A 22,544-nucleotide genomic window follows, 5' to 3' on the forward strand; every position below is an offset into this window, starting at 1 on the left:
CCTTATGTGAAGTGCCTAAATTGGAATCAACAACAACAGTTGGGGTCCCTAAAAATAGGCTTAGATTTTATTTTGCTAAAAAATAAACACTGTTATGAATTTAGATTTAGATTTTTTTTTATTTTTTAACAAAGCACCTTTGTAAACGCTCATACAGACCGATCAATCACCTGTTTGCACCTCGTTACTGAGCGACTACTGTACTGTCTGCTGAGAAACTGACACTGACAGCACCAGACGGGATGACAGAGAAAATATTATCTCAGCTGTGTCACCTTGCCGACCATAAAGCTCCACCAGAAACTGACACCGATGACACAAGTAAAATGTTTATTTTATTGTACATTACATGTGATGCTATTTACAAAAATGGTGGCTGGCTATGAATTACTATCTACAATAATTAATGTACTCACGTACACATGCAGCCTTCATTAAAGTCCCAATTTAAAGACAGTACGTTTCACTGTAGCCCTCGGGATGAAATTGTTAGGTACCCTTTTTTTTTCTTTTTTTTTAATTAGCCGTGGGAGAAAAATGCTTCAGCAAGTACAGTAGAATCTGCCAGAACTGACGGACGCTGAATCTACTACAGATACTAATGAGAGCATAACAAATACAAAAGAAAAACGAGGGAAACGTAGATCTTTTCAAGAAAGCTGGGAGACTTTGTATAAATGGATTTTATATTTTTAAACGCTGCAATAACAGTTGTGCTTGTGAAGCATCCACTCTATATATTGACAGAACAGGTGATTTATTTGCACTGTGCGGGACCTTATTTTCCCCCATTGGTGCTTGAGCCCCGGAGCGCTCAGAATCACCGTCTGTGCACCTGTTATCAGTGATTAAAGCCTGGTTTTCAAACTACCCAGTACTGTATTGGTATAATAAAAGTGTGTTTTAAAAAAGTAATTTCAGCTTCCAATCACTTAAAATATGCTGACGATAATGTAAACAACACCAAGCTACAGACAGCGAGTCCCAAGCTTTAAACGTGTTACTGTTTACAGATAAGAACTCAAGTTTATTATGAATATATTGTGTTATTATGTTTTAAGCAACATTCTATGATAATGTTCATTATGGTAATTGTTTATTTATTAGTTTTAAAATGCTTAGTAAAACATGGCCTATTGTTTGATCTCGTTAGTATAACCGGCCCCCTTTGCTAATGACATCTTCAATCAGGGTCGTAACCCAGTATAAATCAACACATTTTTGTAAAATGACTTTACACTTACTTCAAAAGATGCAACATGTTTCAGTAAATTCAAACGATAAACTTCACATCCAGCGCATGAAGCAGAACACAAACGTAAAACGTCATTAAGTGGGGTTGGAATAGCAGGGGAGATGAAGGGAGAACTAACTAACTAACAGATAGATAGACAAATCTATGGTCACCTAAATGACTACCGGAAAACTTCAAATAGTTGCCTGCCTGTCTTCAATACATGCTGGGTCTGCTTGTAAATAAACACCAAGTCTATTAAACACTGTGTCTGTCATTGCCATTGAAGCTGAGGAAGATGAGGAGGAGCTTGAGCATAGTGAATAATAAGCGCTAATAAGTGAAAGTGATGGAAGTGACAAATAATAAATAATACTAGAACACGTAATTTAAGGTAGGCCTACATGTAATGCATATTTGTTTAATGCAGTTATTACGTTATTAAAAGTTTTGATAATTTTAAGCATGCTGAAAGTAGGCCAGATACAAACCTCTTGGTGTATTTTAATGTGTTTTGTTGTATAAACAACTTTAGAGATTAAACAACAAATAATTTTTGATATGTAACACAATTTTTGTTCCTTGGTAGTAAGTGTTATTTCCTAATTGCTTATGCCTCAAAAGTATAGAAAATGGCTATTATTCCCCACAAACTTTGCTTTTGTGACCAGGACAGTGATATTTTATATCCGATTTTCTCTGTTGGGGTTTGGTTTCCTTCACCAGCCTGCCTTGCTCCCTCGTATTACCTGAACTACAGAAGCAACTAAGGCTGGAACTTGGAACAAACACATTTGCGTTTTGAAGCAGTACTGTACAAGGCTACATCAAAACACACGCAACTGGCTTGCTATCTCTTTGGCAAAAACAGTGCACAACATAAAGCTGCTTACGACTTTCCATATTAAATAATTCAACTTTTCATATTTTTTTCCAATAAACTGCTGCCAACATAAACAAATGAGTCCATTATAGTGTGATAATCTATTTACGAGCCACTGCTCCAGATCCAATGTGTCTTGATTAATTGAGTGAGTCCTAACATGGTTATCCTAATCATCCAGAACATCCATATTACGGTGGGTATGTCACATTAACCCTGCTAACTGGAAAATGTCCTTCTCTAAAAACAATTGCTGAAAGAAAACAATACAATAATTACTTATCAGATCACTTGTTAAAATAGTCAGCATTGACTCAATATATGTATACCTTTTTTGTTGTTGTACAGTCAGCATTATAAACAGGAGGGACAGTCTGGTTTGAGGTAAAGTCAAGTAGACAAACTCCATGAAGGGCCGGTACTGAGCTGGCACACCAACTTATCTAAATAAACCCAATGGGATTTTTTGTAACAAATGGATATTTACAGAGCAAGTACCAAAACTTTTTAAGTAAATAACAGATTTTGTTAAGGTTTAATAGATTTGCTTGAATGATTAGTTGCGATATGTCAGCTTAATAATATTCCTGAGGAATTATCTTACTTAAATACCAAAGTGTCTGTCAGGGCTTGATGTTACAGGTAGCCTACCGGTACACAAAAGACGATTCTGTTTATCTATAATGAAAACACACAGGCCAACGGATTCTAGAATAATTATCATTATGCAAAAAAATTATTAAAATAATACAGGCGTTATAAAATGCAATTTTAAAAAATATACATATATATTCTAGAATATATCCATTGTATTTGTATTTGCTCATTATTAAATACAAAAAATATTTTTTACAAAGAAATGGAATACAATAATTACTGTAATGATTAATTATAATTTCTGATTATTAGTGCCAATGATAACATTAGTCTCTTCATTCAGCCCCTATACATATGTATTAATTGTAGCCCATGGCCTCCAACGGGTTTGATTGGTTGCAACTCACTTCCTAATAGCTTGTAGCCACTTAAAAAACTAAACTGACATAAAAGGACAATACAATCGACTGTTTAGAAGTCCGAAATATATGCCTTTCTAGCCAAACTATTTGGGATTTAAGTACATCTGGCAAATCTATAAACCCTGCGGATTCTTACAAACATTTCTTTTACAGGCAATTGTTAATTAAAAGATGCCTTTTCCTCATATAACATCAGACTTCTAAGAATAGTTTCATAATTATGCGAATAAGCACTTAATTAGATCCATTTGGTCTACTCGTTATACAGTTCAAAATTTCATTAAAATGCAATTTTGTTAGTGATAAATTAAATTTTTTATTTTTTTTACTTCTGAATACCCACAACAACCTACTGAAATTACTAAATCAGGTAAACCCATACGTTTGCAATCAAGATACATGAGGTGCGTGCTTGCGTTGGGTCCCTGGCATGTTGTGAAGATGGGCTCTCACACTGCAGGTGCAAAATTTTTCTTTTGTTTCTAAAACCTGTGTGGATGTTTGCACTGTGATCAAAACACTTTGTTTCATTGAATGGAGTTCCCTTCTCATAAATTCAGCCAGTTTTAAGCCCAGATTTAGATTACTAAAATGTTTCCATAGTGTCTATATGGGGATGCAATGCTTTCCCTATGGACGTGCCGCTGTTTTCATATCTCACCACTGCTGGGGCTTGTTTTGTCTGGTTTGATTTCCCTGTTTCGCAAACAGCTGGTGGTTGGTCACGGTTTGGGGTACTGATTGCATTATGCACCTATTTACAGGTGCAAAGCCATTTTACAGTAGCATCCGTAAGTAGAGGCACAAGGCTTTTACACATGGCAGCTACATGGACTCATTAGTTAATACAGAACATATATCATATGAATCAGTACTGGCAGATAGTTAAAACTGTCTACCAGATACCCCAGGGCTTTGTTGTTTTGGTCCTTTTTCCATTTTTCACAATGCAGTTTGCAAATGCATGCGGTTTGTTTCTAGTCTGTGAACCGGATGCTTACAATATCTTGGTATCTTGAAAGATGGCCTCTATTAATGTATTGCTCCGGTTTTTAATAGCATGTTTTAGATTCTTATATATTGCCGTGGAAGAAAGCATGGGAACTGGGGGAGCATGTATTTAATTAATACATTTGTTGAATGCTTACTGTAGGAGAATAGTGCAGTATTCAGTTACGAGTTCAGTCCAGTTTGGCTTGGATTTAGGTGACCAGATTTCTATCAGAGCGTCAGTTTCTCGCACTGTCCATGTAGTTTAGGGTTACTAGTTTTCCAAGTGAAACTCTGAAGCTGTTAAAATAATAGTATATAATAACAAATATAAATTAAACATTGGGTGTATTTATTGAAGAGCATAACAATATTTTCTTTCTACTGTCATCTAGTCAAAACATGTTAAATGTACAACAAGACAGATTAATAAAATAGAACAGCGATTACAATTTAAACATAATAGACACATAATAAGAATGATTAAACAAATAATCCATAAGATTGTATATTTTATTTTTGAATGTTGCTAACACAGCCTAATAAATTACTCTGTTATTAACTTACTGAGCACACTGATGCAGTTTTGTACTTATAAAAAAAAAAAAAATGGATACAATTGCAAAACCGGCACGGTTTAACAATTTTACTGTTTTCAACCAAACAAAAAAAGAAGGCTGAAAACTGTGACAATCCCAGTTTTCCCGGGATGTCTGGTAACCCTGATGTAACCCGAACGGTACAGAGTGCGAACCAAGGCTTTTTGGTTTAAACAAAAACTCATATTGTTAAAAGCACTACTCTATGTCCAAACTCTACGTTAAAGAGGTTCTTTGATTTTCTGTAAGACAAGCTTACAAGAAGCCTTTATTTCTGCCTAAGCTAATGTTTATTAATAATTGCTGTAGACATTGCAAATGGCAACTTGATACTGTTTATGTGCTGTATGTGTATTATTTATTTTCTTCAATGTACTACACGTGTTACAATTTTGCACATAGTTTCCAAGGCTCCAGTTTAGAAAATGCTTTATAAGTAGATCTACAAATGTTTGTTGTATCATAAATCCTCTCCCTCTCATTACAGGAGATCATGCGTGACCTAAGCTATTAAACCTCACTCTAACCTCAAAAGTCTCCTATGAACCACGACTTGTACTCTATCCAATTAACTTCCACATTGATTCTGAGTTAAGAGCCAATGCCTCAAACTGAATTTGCATCAGTGTTGCATACTTGAATATGTGTTTTTCTTCACATTAATTTAATCTTCCCATGGCTACAATCCAAGGTAGTGTGAATAGGGTGTAATTAACATGTTTTAACAGGTTTCATTATTTTTTAATTAATACCGAGCAGCTTAAAACAAGTTAAACAGAATTACCCAGCAAACCAGAGAATCAACATACCCAACCTAAACGCATGGAGACAAAACCTTTGGACACTAAGAGGAAGTTTAACAGGAAAACAAAGCTGTGTATTTCTGTTTCATCTTTGAATTTTAATAGATTAAAAAAAATATATATATACTGTATATTGTTTGATAATTTGCTATGAAGGGAGTGATTCTGTTCCAATATTTCAATATGACAGACAATCTGTCATGACACTAGGTGTTTTCATTTGTTCAAGTTACTGTAATATTTGCCAGTCTACCTAAAAAAAAATCAATCAAGGCTTACAACAAAATATCAGAAGCTTAAAGGTTTGCAAATGATGGCTCAGCATCCAGTGTGGGCTAATCTGCAAAGCCCACAATTCCTCTAATTAATTCCCTCGATGTTAAACATTTGCAGCAGGTGTGTTAATTGAACCAAGCTGTTCCCAATTTAAATAATGGTATTTAAGAACGGATGGTGCAGAACAAACAGGACCATGTTTTATTTTTCCCCCCTTCACAATATTCTTAATGTGTTCTTACAAAAGGATTTCAAGGAAACCCCTTTTTGAAGACAAGAAAATGAGAGCCTTATGTTGTAAATGCATGATTTATTAAGAGAAACAACACCTGAACGATTCCATAGCTGAGACATTACAACAGTCCGCATTATAACATGCAAACCATTTACCGTAACCATTTTTCAAGGTCTTTTGTTATGTTTTGTAAATCTGTTATTGTAGATTTTTTCACGTTGTGTCATTGTGTCATTTTCAGTAAGTATTCATGGATGAGAATCTTCCCTTTTTATATCCCTGTGTATGTAATATCAATGTCTAAATTAGTTCAGTTTGAGTCTATCCCTCAAACAAGTACAGAATAATGAATAGCATTGTTTAAATGGTCTTGTACACGCATCCCCGAAAGAACGCAGACAGCAGCTTTAAAAAGACCTTTCAAATTCAGCATTGTAATTCATGGGATTTGGGGTTTTTGTTGCAAACATAAACGTTCATGATGCACTATGGTTTTATACAAATGTTTTCTACAGTGGACTGAATTATAACAACATGAATTCTGAGAAATTACTGCATTCTTTTCAATCATCTACACATAAGAACTCAGTTGGCTAACCATAACTTTTTTTTTTTTTATTCAAGTGGCTTTCAAAGAACTTCTTTATGTTTTAGTATAAAATTGAACATGACGGTGGCATACTGCTGCTTTAATCTCCAAGAATGAGTATGTTTCCATTTCATGAAGCAGTACTCAGAACTGATGACTAATAACCCAGTGCTGAGCACAGAAGGTCAACGAATGACAATCAAATGCAGCATACAGCTGGCTGGATTTTGTTTAGCTGTCAGACCCAGCAGGTTATTAAGATGATGTTGTATTTAGTTTTTACATTTCAGTTAATCTCTTCTGGTACAGTATTGGTGATTTCAGTACAATTCATACCCTTCCTCCATCAGCGCAACTGTCCTATTTTAATGAGAAAAAAAAATATGTATACAGCATGTGTTTGTGTGTGTTTACAGATTCGAGAATAAATTGCTGCCCTCTTGCCTTCGAAAGACAATACAGAAATAAATAATTTTAAGATTTTGGAATATATACATAATGAGTTGCAACTTTCTTAAAAACACAGCAAAAACTATCAGGTCATATATAGTATGTTTACAGGTGTGGGAGATGGCCTCTTATGGTCTAATTCTGCTTGCATCACGACCAGGAGAAGAAGTGTAGTGGAATGATCATAGAATGCAAGACAGACACAAGAGAGACTGTCCTACTACAGTACATGTATAAACAGAATCACACCTTTTAAACAAACAAAAACCTAAAAATAAGTTATCATTATAATTGTATGCATAAACCAGTATGTACAATATGTTCCCTTATAGATGACCAGTGTCTTTTTACAAAACCAGCACTGTAATAGCATAAGTTGACATTAACCAATCTGAAGCACACTGTAATTAAGCAGCTATGTTTATTTCCACGGCTGTCAGACTAAGGCATTGTGATAGCCATCCAGTTTTACCAAATTAAAAGACTGAAAGCACATGCATGTGAAAGTGTTACAGAACCTGTGTGAAAAGGGGAAAGGCTGTAAGAGTTACAACTGGATAAGACAATATGAAAAGAAAAATCTGACATCTGAATGAGATTGAAATTAATTTATTTCCTTACATGACAAAACTAGGTGTAAATGTTAGGTTTAAAAAAAAAAATGTGTGAAAATCTAAAAATCAATAACATAATAAACAAAAAACGTGTATCACTATATCTTGTTTAACAGATGGTGGATTAATATTTAAGCTTAAAATAAAAGCTATTTCAGTATTTTTATGTGCAGCGTAACATTTCCCTCTACAGTAAATAAGCATGCAAATATTACATGGTGTGTCAGATATTTACTGGATGGAACATTGCTTTACAAATGTCACAAACAAGATGTTCCAGTAAAGGACTGCAAAGTGTTCTGCAGGCAAACGTGTAATTCTAATGTATTATTCATCATCTGAATATTAAAGAATGTGTCTTTATGTTGTAGTGCAAAAAGTGTGCTCTTCACAATTAGCCATATAGGTAGCAATCAGTTATTATTAGTTTATTGTACCAGTGAAATTCACTGTAAACAGTTGGTATAATGTCAATCTATTTGGCCTCTGCAAACAATTGTTGTAGTAGACCTTTAGTTTGGTTACAAAATGTTGCTTAATTTGGCATATTGTTGGTTGGGAAGAAAAAAATAATTACCAATCAGGTTATGCCATGAAAAGCTGACACAAATTGTGTAATATGTTCATGTATTTTCTATTTACTGGAAAGCATTTTATTTTGTCATTGATATATCATCAAGCACAAACAAATATAAAAACTAAAGTCAAACATTATACTCACTTAAGGCTTAAAGGCTTAAAGTACTTTTATGTTGACAACTGTAAATCACCCATATCTCAAATTACTTATCTTCAAATTATTACTCATCTTCAGCAAACTGTCTTCAGCTATTAACTTTTGTGCTATGGTCTAAATTGACAGACATACTGTCAATGCTCCATTATAAACATAAACAGTAGTGGAATTTAGCACAGAAACATTATTGCTTAACTTCTGAATGTATGATTGGCCTTTGCAGTTGCTTAGCACCGACTGCTGCTTTTGAAAAAATAATTAGAAAAGCACAGATCAGAGGAATTCATTTGGGCTAGAGAGATGATTTTATCTATTTAAAAAGCTCTGAACAGTATCTTGAGAGATGTTATGTATGAAGCTTACTCTCAAGGACAAGCAGAGTTCGACAGTCATCCATTCAATATGACTAAACAATCATAAAGCCATTTATGAAAAAGAAGGAGCAGCTTTATTACTGTTTAATAGATATCAGCCAACGGTATTCTGTATTTGGACTTTTTTTTTTATTGCAGACCACAAGTTGACATTTCACACTGCCACCCTTTGACTTTCTTTTTCCTATTTTTCTCCAGTTTTTAACTTGTTTTGTCAGATGTGAGTCACCCATTTGATCTTTGTGAAGAATATACTGGCACCAAGGTGGGGTTTTCACACTTTGTTCTTATACAGTATTATCCACAACTTCATACGCTCATTTACAAGATAAAAGAAACTTGAACATAATGCAAATGTTAGTGTGGTTTTTGGTGTATTTACTGCATGTATTGTTAAAAAAAATTGATTTGCATTTTAAATAATTTCTTGATATGTTTAATGGACACTGTGTTACAGAAATCTGACAGATGTAAAAAATATCAATCATTAAAGAACAAACTCTGCTGGTCTGATGTTAGGATCTGGGGCGAGAAACAAAGAAAGAAAACTAACGGTGAATTAAAGAGCACAACTGTTTCTTTCACACATTATCCAAAAGGTACAGCAGCTCAAGCACAACGCTAAATGATACATCAAAAGGATCCACTAAACAAGACCCCTTTATAACACAACACTGCCGCATTTCTACACTGAAATATACAACAGAGAAGTAAGAAGCCATGATAAACATAATGCAAAGTGTAAACTTTCACCTGTGTTATATTTTGAATAGACATATGAGAGGCAACAGGATCATCATAAAAGGCTTCTATGGTTTGTGCCTGAAATGGTTTTGTGCGTTTACCTGCTTAATATAAGCTCATCATCAAGATAACATGAAAAACAGCAGGATGCAGCATTGTCACAGGACATCTCCAGTTAGCATCCTTCAAATCATTTAGAATGTTTTGTTATGAAACTTGATGAACTTGATCAATGATTTGATATGTGTTAATGCTGTTTCGACAGTGCTTCGTGTGGGCGGCTTGATATTGTTATTTATAACGTTCTAAGACACGTGTGTATTCACCGACTCTTTTTCATATGCTATCATGAAGGTGTGTTGCATTGAGATCTTCAGTCATAAAAGTAGGCTAAGTAGATTTGTTTAATAATACTTCATGTCAATAAAAGTCTGGTAATATGCTGGTATTTGCTGATTTTGCTAAACCTAACCTTCCCAGCTTGCATAACAAACAGTATGATTTGGGGCACAACTCTATGAAATATACGGGTAACTGCTCACTCAGTATTATGTATGCAGTTAAACTTGTATCCTCCACCTGTATAGAAGGATCACCTTTCTATACAATCCCTGTTTATATTATTCCCTATGTTAGTCACCTGTATACAAATACCACTTGTTTGTAAAGACTATGATTCAATGGTCTCTTGAGCAGTCATTATAAGCATATGTTTTAATACATTTCATATTATACATTCAACATTTTCAGAATATTTTTTCTTACATTTCTAAATATCATATTATGTGTGTTCTATATCATTCTCTACTGATTTTTTCAGCAATCATTATTTACCAGGCATACTAACTAATGTTCTTTTTCAAACAGTGTTTCTGAAAATGTATTTTCTTAAGACAGTCTAAGAAGAGATCACTTGAGCTGTACAAAAGTAATTTTAGCACCTCTGCAACTGTGATTTTCCATTTACTAACTCACAGTGGGACAGAAAATACTTCACTGAATTTTTGTCCAATTATTATTTTCCCCCTGACTTTCTCCCGATCTGGAATGCCTAATCACTTTTCCCCTCCCTTTGTAGTCCCCAGCCCTACTTCGTACAGCCAGGATACGAACCTGCGCTGTACGACTCACCCTGCGCATCATGCAGCTGCGCTGCTACCAGCTGAACCACTCGGGGACCCTCACTTTTGCAACAAAAAACAACAACATACATAATTGGTTATTAAGCAGGTAAAATATAGATGGTATTGATTGCTACAAAACCAGTAACAAACAACAGAACGGAGTACAGCCCTATTACCTTCCAAGTTGCTTGTTACAGCATCATTTCTGGTTCTCCAAAAAAAGGTGCAAAATGAAAAGTTAAAGACCTTGATAAATTTGCCTAGCTGCTGAAAACCCAACTCGAAATTCGGTGCATATTCTTTCATCAAGCAACAGTTTTGTGAGGGGAAATGGATCCAATGAAGCAAAAAAGCATTTTTTTTTTAACAAAGCAGACATGACATAAATAGTTTAAAAAAGAGACTGATTTTACTGCTTACCTTTTCTCAGGTAACAGTTCTCTGAGAAATAAAAAGAAACAGAAATCACTGTAATAAATGCAAGCTGGGATGGTTGTTTATTTAAACGTATACAGTGTGTGTATATATGTATACCTTTTCAATGGCAGGTGTACCTGCCATTGAAAGATCATGTCAGTTGGAATGCTGAGGGTTAATATTTCAAAGAAGTTTAAAAAGTAGAGCCCTGTTATTGTATAACTTGAGTAAATACAGTTTGCTAAATTTTATTCAGAAATAAAGTTTGGACTTACTGCAGCCAAGTCATAAATAATACAATCTTAACTATCTTAACACTGAAAATATCATTTGAGCTAAACTGAAAATGCTAATTTTAATAATGCTTGGCCACTCACGATTTATTTCTGTCTATTTATATAATGCACAAAGAAACATCTGCTTAAACCACCTGCTTAATGACAAACACTGTCAGTGATCTACAGAATAGGTAGAACCTACGGAGCACTGCAGATAGCTTAAACTGCCAGTGTATTTGACACTCTAGTCCCACTTACATCACTTCATTTGCAGGCGTTAAGTAAAAGTGCTTGAGTCTCTTTTTTAGACAGGAACAACTAATTTCATATCACACATACTGTAAATCAACAAACCCTGACTTAATGATAACATTACAGCACAGCTTGTTTAAACCTGGATAGCAATTTTGAAGAAACTCCCTAAAAAAAAAAAAAAAAGTTCAGTAGATTCTCGCTAATCCAAACTACTTAAGACCAGACCATGTTCACAACAATGGTTTGTTCAGAGTACAGTAGAGTGTTTAGTATCCAGAACAGAAATTACTGTGTTCCCAATAAGCACGTTTCATAACTGACAGCAGTGTGCTTTTAAAGCAGTCAAAGCTAGGTGCTTTCAGTAGTTTTTTGGTCTTGAAATGTGTCCTTCCTACTTTCAGGGTCAGTTATTGAGAAAATCAGCGAACAAGACTGCTTACACATACAGCCCATTAGTCCAGTTACTTGACTTTGTACTACTGCTCATAATCTGTTAAAAAGGCCTTACATAGGCTTTGTTTTTTTTTGTTTTTTTGATGCTCTCACAATTTATATTTTATCACAAAACAAACCTTAAGAAAAATGTATAAAAAGAAAATCTTCAAATACTGTGGTTTAGTTCATAGGTCTGTTTGGAATGTCCGGGTTCAAATTAGCAACAGTCTGCTGTCGAGTAAACCTGTGTAGAAGCCTATCAAAACCCATAAATCCTATACAAAACTCAATACCCTGTACTCTGTAAAGCATCTGCAATAAGTGACATAAAAATATTTTTTTGGAAAACGTGAAATATTATAACCCTAACAAACTCTTATTTATTTTCTGGGAATATTTTACACTATATATCCAAGAAGTCACTGCCAAGATTTCCTCATTAGAACATTTAACAACATTTACCCCTGTTGCTTAATTGTGACCCCTTGGCCAATTATTTTGACTAATAAAAAAAAATACCCTTCTCAAAGTTGAACAGCAAGCCCCGGACAGCCAACTATAGACCTGTGTACCCAGAAATCAGTCTGCCCCAGCATGCGATGAAAGCAGCAGATTAGTCTATCCTTGCTAACTTGGTTTGTTAGTTAGTTTTCACTTCTAGGTCTGTAGCTAGTGCCTTACCTTCAGGTGGCATCAGGACCTTGTTATTCTGTGCGCACCAGCCCACCGGGTGCAGATCTGCCGTCATGACATCGCACCAGAAGTCTGCTTTGCGATCCTCCCCATAGCCGCTGAAGCGCAGGAGCAGCAGCTGTCTACAAGTGGTTATGATAGTCGCTACCCAGTAAGTGTCAGGGTTGCTTTTATTAGCCACCTCCAGCTTCATCCCAGGCTGGAAACTGCTCTGGAGGCTGATTTCAACCTGAAAGGAAACAGAATAAAATGAATAAACTCATACAGAACCATGCTTTTTAGTCTAAATTGTTTTACCCCAGTCATCAAATGAAATTATCAGAAAACACTTTTTTTTCCAATAGACCAAAAGGTGTTATATTCCTTATTAAAGCATAGAAAAGTGTATTAAAAGCAAATCATAGCAAAGCACAGGCAAGCATAGTAAATCACAGATAAGTATGGTTAATTACTGTAATAAAAACATGGCAGAGCACGGTAAACACATGGTGAGATATAAGCATGGCAAAAGCGTTGTAAACTGCAATATCACTGTGTAAAAATAAAGTGTTATACTTTTATAAGGGATCAGATTCAAAGTAATGAAGCTTCCACTGTGCATGTCACATTTCAACACTATAACGCAAATCATTCATAAAGATTTAAGGCCACTTATTTTAACATAGTGCCTTTCTTTAACTTCTATCTGGCAAAAATGAAACAACAGCAAAGGCAGCACTTGTGGGCCAAGACGCTGCTGTGCTCAGGGTTATTCATTAAATACACACTTTCAATAACAAAACAAACAAAACAGCACGAGGGCCAAAATAAACAAACGCTAGAAACACAACATAAAACAAATACTGTGCTAGTACAGCGATCCGGTAGGTAGCAGTTACTTTCTGTATTTCAGGCATATATCTCTCAAAACACTGCCTCCGTTTCTCTCTCCTGTTCCTTCTCCCTGAACACACTCTCCACCCTGAACAACAAAAGCTGCAGGTTTTTATCCCTGTGACCGTCTCCGAATTAACACTAAATTATTCAATTCTGAGATGGTCACGTTCTACATGAGTTTACCGGGAAGGGGCTTTTACCAAACAATAACAAAGAAAAACGTTGTATTTTTACAACAATATGGTTTCAATAATAATACAACACAAATACAAAATAATACATACACACACGGGTGGGGTATACCCTGGCCATGCTTGTAGTGGCAATGCTGACAGCGGCCATGCTGGCTCCTCTAGCAAAGGCAAGTCTGTCAGCTGAAAAGTTGTAGTAGTTTTTTTAAATATATATCTAGGCTTGCTACTAGGGGTGAGACCGAATAGTCGAACATTCGACTATTCGATAACGATGGCACCTATCGACAAGTGAATCCAACATTCGAAAGCTAAAAAAAAAAAAAAAAAAATGCATATATTGATTTTATTTTAAAGGCTGTACTGCTGATTGGCTCTCTATGTAGCGGTAATGAAGATTGACTGGAGGGTGGGATTTGTTATTTCTTGTCTGTGATTGGCTAAACTAGAACGTACCTCGGCTAACGATGGCTTACTCACAGAAAAGTTCGGCATGGAAATACTCTGACAAAGTAAATGAAAACACTGTTAAGTGTAAAATATGTGCAGTGCAATTAAACTACCACAAATCTACAACTGGTATGTTAACCCACCTAAAAGACAAACACCGTTCTGTGACGCTAGCAACGACAGAAAAGAAAAGAGGACCGCAACAAACCGCCATTGCATCCTTTGCGGTGAGGCCTCGTCAGTGTGACAACGTCGTACGTGCTGAAAAACATCAGCCCTTATTGCTAATATGGTGGTAAAGGACATGCTTCCCATACGTTTTGTTGAAGGTGAGGGAGTTGATGAAATTTGTGGAACCTGAATACACAATCCATGCACGAAAAATCCTGCACTAAAACAATTACCACTCGACTCGAAAAAAATGGATGCCGATTCCGCAGCGTCTGTCCGCAGAAACTTGTCAAAGGCTGAGGAGGTGGTGATTACTACAGATGCGTGGACTGCACCGAATACCGAGTCGTACGTCATAATAACCTGTCATTTCATTGAGGATTGGGAAATGAAAAACGTAGTTCTACAGACTCGCGCCACGCCAGAGAGGCATACAGCAGAGAATCTCGCAAATGTGTTAAACACCGCTGTAGACCATTCGGGTTTAACTAGGGGGGAAATCACTGCCTGTGTTCACGACAATGCCAGCAACATCACCTTCGGAGTTTGTTGAATGGGACTCGAATTTGTGCTTTGCACACACTCTGCAGCTCGCCATCAACGATGGATTTAAACTTGGTGCCATACATAATGTAGTCGGTGCGGCCAGCCGTCTTGTGTCGCATTTTCATCACAGTGCAATAGCTACTGAGGCTCTGAAGTTGAAACAAAAACAAACAACTCTGCCTGAGCACCGTCTGCTGCAGTATTGCCGGACCTGATGGACATGCTGATTTTTTTAAACAAGAATAAGTGAACATGATGATAATAATGGACATTGCTAGCCTAACTATTCCTAAAGTTTTAGTTAGGATTTTTTTTGCTTCCATGGAAGGCTAGTGCGTTAATGCCACTCAGGCCTTTTTGTTCATTCATTTATTTATTAATATTATTAAGCTAGCTACATACATAGCAAGCTGTTGCCTATACAGGCTATTTATTTTTTATTCACTGGAACTCGAACGCACAGGTATGTTTCCGATTTGATTTAACGTAGACCGGTAGTCTGCATGCTGTGTGTGGTTTGAAAACGTAGGAAAAGTAAATCGTTTAGTTAAGTGGATTGTATAAATTAGCTAGCTAGATAGTCTAATGCATTTTGTATTTCGCTGTTATGACCGGAAAACATTATTGCCACAAGGATGCTAATGTTAAGGCGTTTGCCTCGCAGCTCACATTGCTAAACTATTATTGAATGAAAATTAAATTAATAATTGAATAAAAATTATACTTTTTTTTTTTTAATTGTCACAACCTTTATAGTTCATTTGAAATTGTAATTAACGGAAAAGCTTGTGACAATATCGGTAAAAAAAATAACACTTGCTTGCAAAATACGAGAGTCTCACACGAGAGTTGACGGTATGCTTATGTTATTGCTGCTGTTATGGCATTTCTGTATGTTTCCTAATAGGAAGGTATTTTTTACATAGCCTAATGTTTATTTAACAAAGTTAGCTAAGTATTTTAAAATAAAGTTCAGAATTTATTGCAATTGTAATAATTGTCACTTTGCATTATTTCGCATTTAATGTACGTCTCATTTTGAATGGGAGGCGGGGGGGGGGGGCGACTATTCGATTAGTCGACCTCAACAGCTGTGGAATTATCGATAGTCAAAATATTTGTCGTGCACATCCCTACTTGCTACTTTTCGATATTAATCGGTAAAGCTCGTTAAACGTCAAATTCCCCAAAAATATGAGTTAGACTGAAATAAATTTATATAGGATAAACATCGGTAAAACCACTCGCTATGTTTTTTTATTTTCTTACAAAAAATATTCATTTAGAAATCATCTCTAGTTTGTGTAGTTTTTATACTTGCTGTCTGTCCTGTCTCTGTTCCGCTCTGAATAGCTAGGGGTCGCTGTCAGTCATCTCAGTGGTCTGTTAGTACTGTAGTTTCACTGTTGCTTTCACCCTGTTCTGACATCGCTGACTGAAGCAGCGCTAGAATGCTCTCATTTGTTTAAGACTGTCAATCATAAAGACCTGCACCGACTGTGCACTTTCATTTGCCAGCTACAGCACCTGTTATTCAAAGCGCCTACTTTGAAATTAGTGGGTTAAGGTGTAGGTAAGTTTTTGTTATAGGTATACGATGACAGTTACCAGTTTGATTTGAAAATGGTGCGCAAGAGGAAAACACTTAATGAATATTGTGCACAATACCGACTGACAGCTGAAGTCTCCGCGGTAGGACTAAGCGGGCCTGTCTGCCTTGGCTCAAGTGACTCTGATTCCAGCTGTGCTGAAGCAAGTGCAAGTTAGTTCTGTTTAACTATCTAATGTTTTGTTCTGTGCATATTTTTACTTATAAATCTATGCTATAAAAGTCTGTGTATGCTGCGTTTTCTACGGTTTATTTGAGAACATTTTTAAATTTGTGTAGGATCTTTATCTTTACAAGGTATATAAAGATCGAAAAAAAAAAAAATTCGATTAGTAGCAAGCCTGTATATAACATAACTATTGGAGAGCTTCTCGTGATTGGTTACAAACATTCTAAATAGTTCATATTAAGCATGTAAATGGAACATTATTAAAATTTAAGAAATTAAGCAAATCTAACACACCTAGTTTACTTGCCATTGACATTTATTAATTGTCTCAGGTCACTGGTCCTTGTCAGTATCAGATGTCAAATTAGGAACTGCACTCACATGTTTAAATGATGTGTGGGGAGCAGCACTGCCACTGGTTTCTTCTAAATATTCATCCCAATTAAAATCAATATCCTCTTCTACCGAATCTCCATCTGTGAAATATTAAAGATAGATATCACAATAATAATTACAGATAAAAAGGGCAAGCTTCAACAGCTTAGCACATTCTATTTTTTAAAGAAAGGTTGAATATTGGTATACATTCACATTTTTTCCCATACTTTTCCTGTAGTGGAATGGTATGTCATGCTGTATTTGAAGTAATATGGTAAAACTAAGAGAAGAACATATAAAGTGTCAATCAAAGCAGAAATGAACAAATCAGAGCTAACAGATTGCGCTACGATTATTATTTTTTTATTGGGGGGGGGGGGGGGGGGATGTTGCAAGCCAACTGAATGTGATTTTGCAAGTTGTATTTGGTTGTACAGAATAGTGGTGAAAAAAGTAACTTCTGCAAGGCTCTCGTTTCCCTCTGTATTGTGCACATTCTTTTTTTGTGCATGACAGTTCAGTGTGAGAGGTAATGGCTGGACGTTTTAGTTACACAGTGTTCAGAAATTAGGATTCAAGAGTTATGTTTTTGTGCACGTTGTACTGGTTTTACTCAAAAGTGATTCCTGTTCAGGTGTTTATGAATGGGAATAATAAGACATGCACTTCTTTCTTGTTTGATGACCAAGAAAAATAACTAAATTTCTAAAATGTTCAATTATATAAAGGTACCTAATTCAAAGGTTTGATAAAAACGTCTGTTTAGTTTTGGCAATTTATTTTATTTACTAAAATTAAAGTGTTTAAAAAAAAATTATTTTCACTCCGTGCTTATTCTATGTGATTTCCATCTTTCACAATATTTATTAAAATGAATAATGGACAGTTTAGATAAGGTTTATTTATAGTGTTACAGGTTTAAACATATAACATGTTTTTAATTTGACATTTTCCCAAGGAGTGCTAGTGGGCCGCAGTGCCTCATGCAGCTGAACAGGTGGGCCTCGGGTAAAAAAGTTTGGGAACCCCTGCTTTAATTGTTGCAGAAAACCCTCTCATATATTTATTCTGCAGTGAAAAGGAATAATAAACCTCAATTAAAATCAGAACTCCTTAAACTTCCCCTATTATTACCATATAGTGGATATTGCTCTTAATTTAAACAACAGTAAAAAAAAAAAAAAAATTTGTGTTCATCTCCAGTGACGAGGCTGTACTTGGAAATAACATATCTCACCATAATCAAGACATTAAAGGCAGTCTTTGTTGTCTAGTATGTAGACATGTAAACGAGTCACCAAGTATTTTTATGTTTTGAAGAAAACAAACACCATGTTAACATAAGTTAAAGTTAATATAGTAGCATGCTGTTTGTTTAAATTAACTGAAAAGCGCATGTGCTTCTAATTAGACAAAAATCATTTTCTGCTTGTACTGTATATATTTAGAGAAATATGGTCCAGTTATCATCCTTGCTGTGACTGCTGTGAATAGAGTGTCTATTAAAATAACACGTTCAGAAAACAAAGATTATTTTTCTGCATTTCCAGGGATTTCTTTTTATAAGAAACCTCTCTTGGAGTCCATCCCAGTGTGAATAATCACCTAATGGGTCACTGTTACTGAGGCTGAAAGCACAAACTGGGAAAGAAGAACTGAAACTGTAAATCTGCGTGCATCATTGGCTTTTGATATCAGGTTTTCCTCAGAGAATGATCAGGGCTTTTACATGAGCTTCACATCACATTTAGCAATTTGTAAAATGATTCATGCAACTTGAGTGGGACAAAACGAAAGCACAATTTTATAGCTGATTGGGCCTGTATCATAAATAAGCAAATTGCTTTGAGCCAAGGTTTACACAGCAAGTCATCGGCTATCATGGGATTTTCGCCTGTGAATTCTATTCTTTTAGCTCCAACCACTAAGCTACACTGCATTGCACTTCTGCATATAAGGAGGCTCAGCTCATTCTCAAAAGATCACAGCCAATATCAGCACAGGTTACTTTTTTAAAATAGTCTGAGCTAGTTACTTGGGAAAAAAGGAAAAAAATATTTGAAACCTCACTGACTGGAACGTGGTGTCCTGTTTGTTCACAAAGCTATTTTATGTCTTTTGTGATATAGTAAATTAACTGATGAGGGTCTCCTTAACCACACTCAAGAACAGTTTCATGCATACAAAATATTTACTACTTAATCAAAAAGCTTTGGATATTTGTGAATGGGGACTGATATCCCCGATTACTGCATTTATGATTGGTTTAACAGAATGCTAATCTTGGACTACCTTGCCTCACATTAGGAAGTCCAAAAACACTGCAAATCGGGTCTGTGAAGTCTGAACCCGTAACGGCAGTGTATCACACAACACTGCCTGTTACACTCTTCCCTCCTTTAACATGGCCGCAGCCAATCTACTAGATCACAATCATGGCACCAATGTAACAGGGCAGAAGGTGGCCGCGAACCGGCGACCCCACACACCGCAAGCGAGTGTCATAAACACAATGCAAAAGAGCCAGGCTCATCTGCATTTACGGTTCTAGAGCTTTTAACCTACTCATCTCACCGATAGGGGACAGAATCCATACAGGCAGTGTACCACAAAACACTGCCTGTTACACATGTTTGTAAAAAGCAGCAGATACAGTATTAACGTGTTTGTAAATAACACTAGTTTTGTCAAAACTTCCATAAATTAACTTATAATGACAGTGTGACATAATGCATTATGTAAATAAAAGGTTTTCAGTAAGAAAATATTATGCAAAAAAAAACAAAAAAAACATCAATCCTAAACATGTCATGATGTGAACAGCTGCACTTTTCTAGCAGGGCCTCTGGCTACAGTATTGATCACTTTTCTGACTATAACTAGAACCTGTGAACTAATGAACTAACCTGTGAATAACAATGTAATAATTATCTAATATTGACAACACAGTGGACAGTACAATTTTAGTACAAGAGTAGAAGTTTAGCTTTTACTGTAGTTATACATACATTTCTTATGTTAGAAAAATACAGCTTTCTCAGTTTACAAAGATCTAATCTGTAAGAAAGATGTACCTGACCTTACTGATCTCTAGTATAACACAGCATGGGATTAAACTGGTGGTTAAAAAAGTACCAAATAACAAAAAACTGTGATCAAGCACAACCCACACGGATATGTGCAAAGAAGGGAACTTGCCATATCAGGGCATCACAGAGTAGATGTAAGTACAGAATACAGAACGAGGGCTCCCACCTGAGTCAATCTGTTCTCCACCTCCATTTGCTGGAATGCAAGACCACTCTACTGATGGCATTGCACGTTCCTGCATGTTCTCTGCAATCATGGGTAAAACTTCTGACGAGACCTCTCCCATTTTCTTTCAGTTCATGACTTTCTTTCCCCTTGGTTATCTAAAACAAAATTATGAAAACAGTTACTGAATTGTGCTGTTCCGAAACAGAAGTGGAATGAAATCCAAACAAAAGTGCAGAATATTGAACCAATAGCTTTCACTTCCAAGTTCAAAGGTCATTTTGAGACAGCAAACTTCATTCTGTTCTTGTTTGTCACATGGCAACAGTGAGCTAGTAAATGGAAAATCTGTATCACAGTTTTCAGAGGACAGAATCAGCTTCACACCCACATGGGTCACTTTACCAACCACCTTACTTGGGCTAGTAGTCAGCATCACAAAACAACCACATAATTCAGCAAACTAAGGTCAACAATTGTATGGGCAAGGAGACTGTACAGCACTGTAGCTGTGCTTCCTCATCCCTAAGAAGATGGTTCCTCCAGGGCAGACATACTGTAGGGCATGACTGGTAAGCAGTGTGGGCATGTTCTGCTCTGTGGAAAGTCTCCTGTATTGCCAAGCCAGCACCTCATATTCAAACTAAGCCTGAACAGTCAGCTTCATATCATCCACTACCACTAATAAAAGGGAATGGATTGCAGTAAGTGTCTTTAGGGCTTATTTGCTTATTTAATCTCTAGAAACATTTTGTTAAAGGTGTTCAAGAAAATAGAAAAAATAATAACAATCAACATTAATATTTTTTTTCCCACATATTTAAATAAGAAAGTAAAAACAAAATGGTCAGTCTAAAAGAAAATTATACCAGAGAGATTGTGAAAGTAAAGTTCTTTACATAGATGATTTTTTTTGTTTGTTTTTGCTAGCATCATTTTATGATCTATATCTTTGTTTTTATTAATAAATCAAATTGTACATTTAAGCCTAACTAGTGGGTTTAATTAAATCTAAATTATGTGCATCCCCTTAACTAAGGCAGCATAAATGTTAACATTAAAACAGAAATTTACAATGCCGCCCAATTGCTTGGTATTAAAACAAAAATTCACGGCACCGCCCAAAGGGAATTTTGCGGCTTCTCTAATGCAGCTTTATTGGGGGGGGGGTCTGTATCGGTATAATTTTGGGGTCCCAACCCAATCCTTAATGAAAATAATGGTGTGATACCCTCTACAATCCGAAAGCTGACGATTTAAGGAATCCAGCATGATTTGTAAGTCTTGTCTGTCTAAAACCAATGTAAACCTTATTGTGCAGTCTGGCATCTAGTCCCATGATTTTTTTTTTCTAAGTTTATAATCAAGTACATTGTAGGGATGTGCTTTTAGTAAATTTTTATTAATGTTTAAATGCTAAGCAGGTGTCAGCATTTAAACCATATCTACATACACACTCACTCTTCATATTACATTCTGATGTATACTGCCAGCCCTGGTTAGTATTTTCTAAGCAAAGAAACCCTAAATAAGCAAATAACGTTTTAACACTGCAGACTCAACTACAAAGTAAAAAAAAAAAAAAAAAAAAAAAAAACAGGTACACACCTGAAATTAGGGTTGTCACTCGATTCAATTTGTTTTATTTTTAATAAAGGTAATGATCTTATAGCGGCTGTAATACTAAAAAATCAATAGAATCTAAAAAAAAAATAAACCCAATGGGTATCTATCTGGTCTTTTTAAAAGCATTTGCATTATTATGTTTATCATAGTAAATGTCTCTCTTTGTATTTGTACTGTACTGTTGAGAAGTACCTCTGCTGGTCCTGTGGGCACAAAGTGAATAAACTAAACCAAACTAAACCTTTTTTTTGGGAGATTATATTCAAAGAACAAAACAAAAACAACAATAATAATAATAAAAAAAACACATCTTACATATGTTACAGAATCAGAATGCACAGATTCCAGTACATTGTTATAGTAACTCTGTTCAGGGATCGGTGCCACAAATGGGAAATCCTTTTAAATATCCCCTTCTGTTGACAAATTACATAGATATCAAGGATATTTTTGTTGTTTTTTAAACAAATGATTTGCGTAAAAGTATACTGGTAAATTAAAGCCTATACATGTTATTAACACTTA

The 22,544-nt window shown here is 35.6% G+C and overlaps 1 protein-coding gene across 4 annotated transcripts in view; it reads right to left on the reverse strand.

The window, feature by feature from the left end:
• The window catches only part of LOC117420142 (scm-like with four MBT domains protein 2), an 80,500-nt gene that overhangs the window by 52,240 nt on the left and 5,716 nt on the right, over positions 1-22,544 (reverse strand). For 3 of the 4 annotated variants that reach the window (XM_034033696.3, XM_058985955.1, XM_058985953.1), the window contains exons 2-5: positions 20,394-20,551; positions 17,142-17,236; positions 12,737-12,977; positions 11,091-11,111 (exon numbers count right to left, since the gene is read on the reverse strand). In XM_034033696.3, coding sequence (XP_033889587.2) covers positions 11,091-11,111; positions 12,737-12,977; positions 17,142-17,236; positions 20,394-20,514 — 478 coding nt within the window. In that variant the 5' untranslated portion in view covers positions 20,515-20,551. The remainder of the gene's footprint in view (positions 1-11,090; positions 11,112-12,736; positions 12,978-17,141; positions 17,237-20,393; positions 20,552-22,544) is intronic. The other variant, XM_058985956.1, reaches the window with a different exon arrangement.

Source organism: Acipenser ruthenus, chromosome 14 (genome assembly GCF_902713425.1).
Source record: "Acipenser ruthenus chromosome 14, fAciRut3.2 maternal haplotype, whole genome shotgun sequence".
Taxonomy (NCBI): Eukaryota; Metazoa; Chordata; class Actinopteri; order Acipenseriformes; family Acipenseridae; genus Acipenser; species Acipenser ruthenus.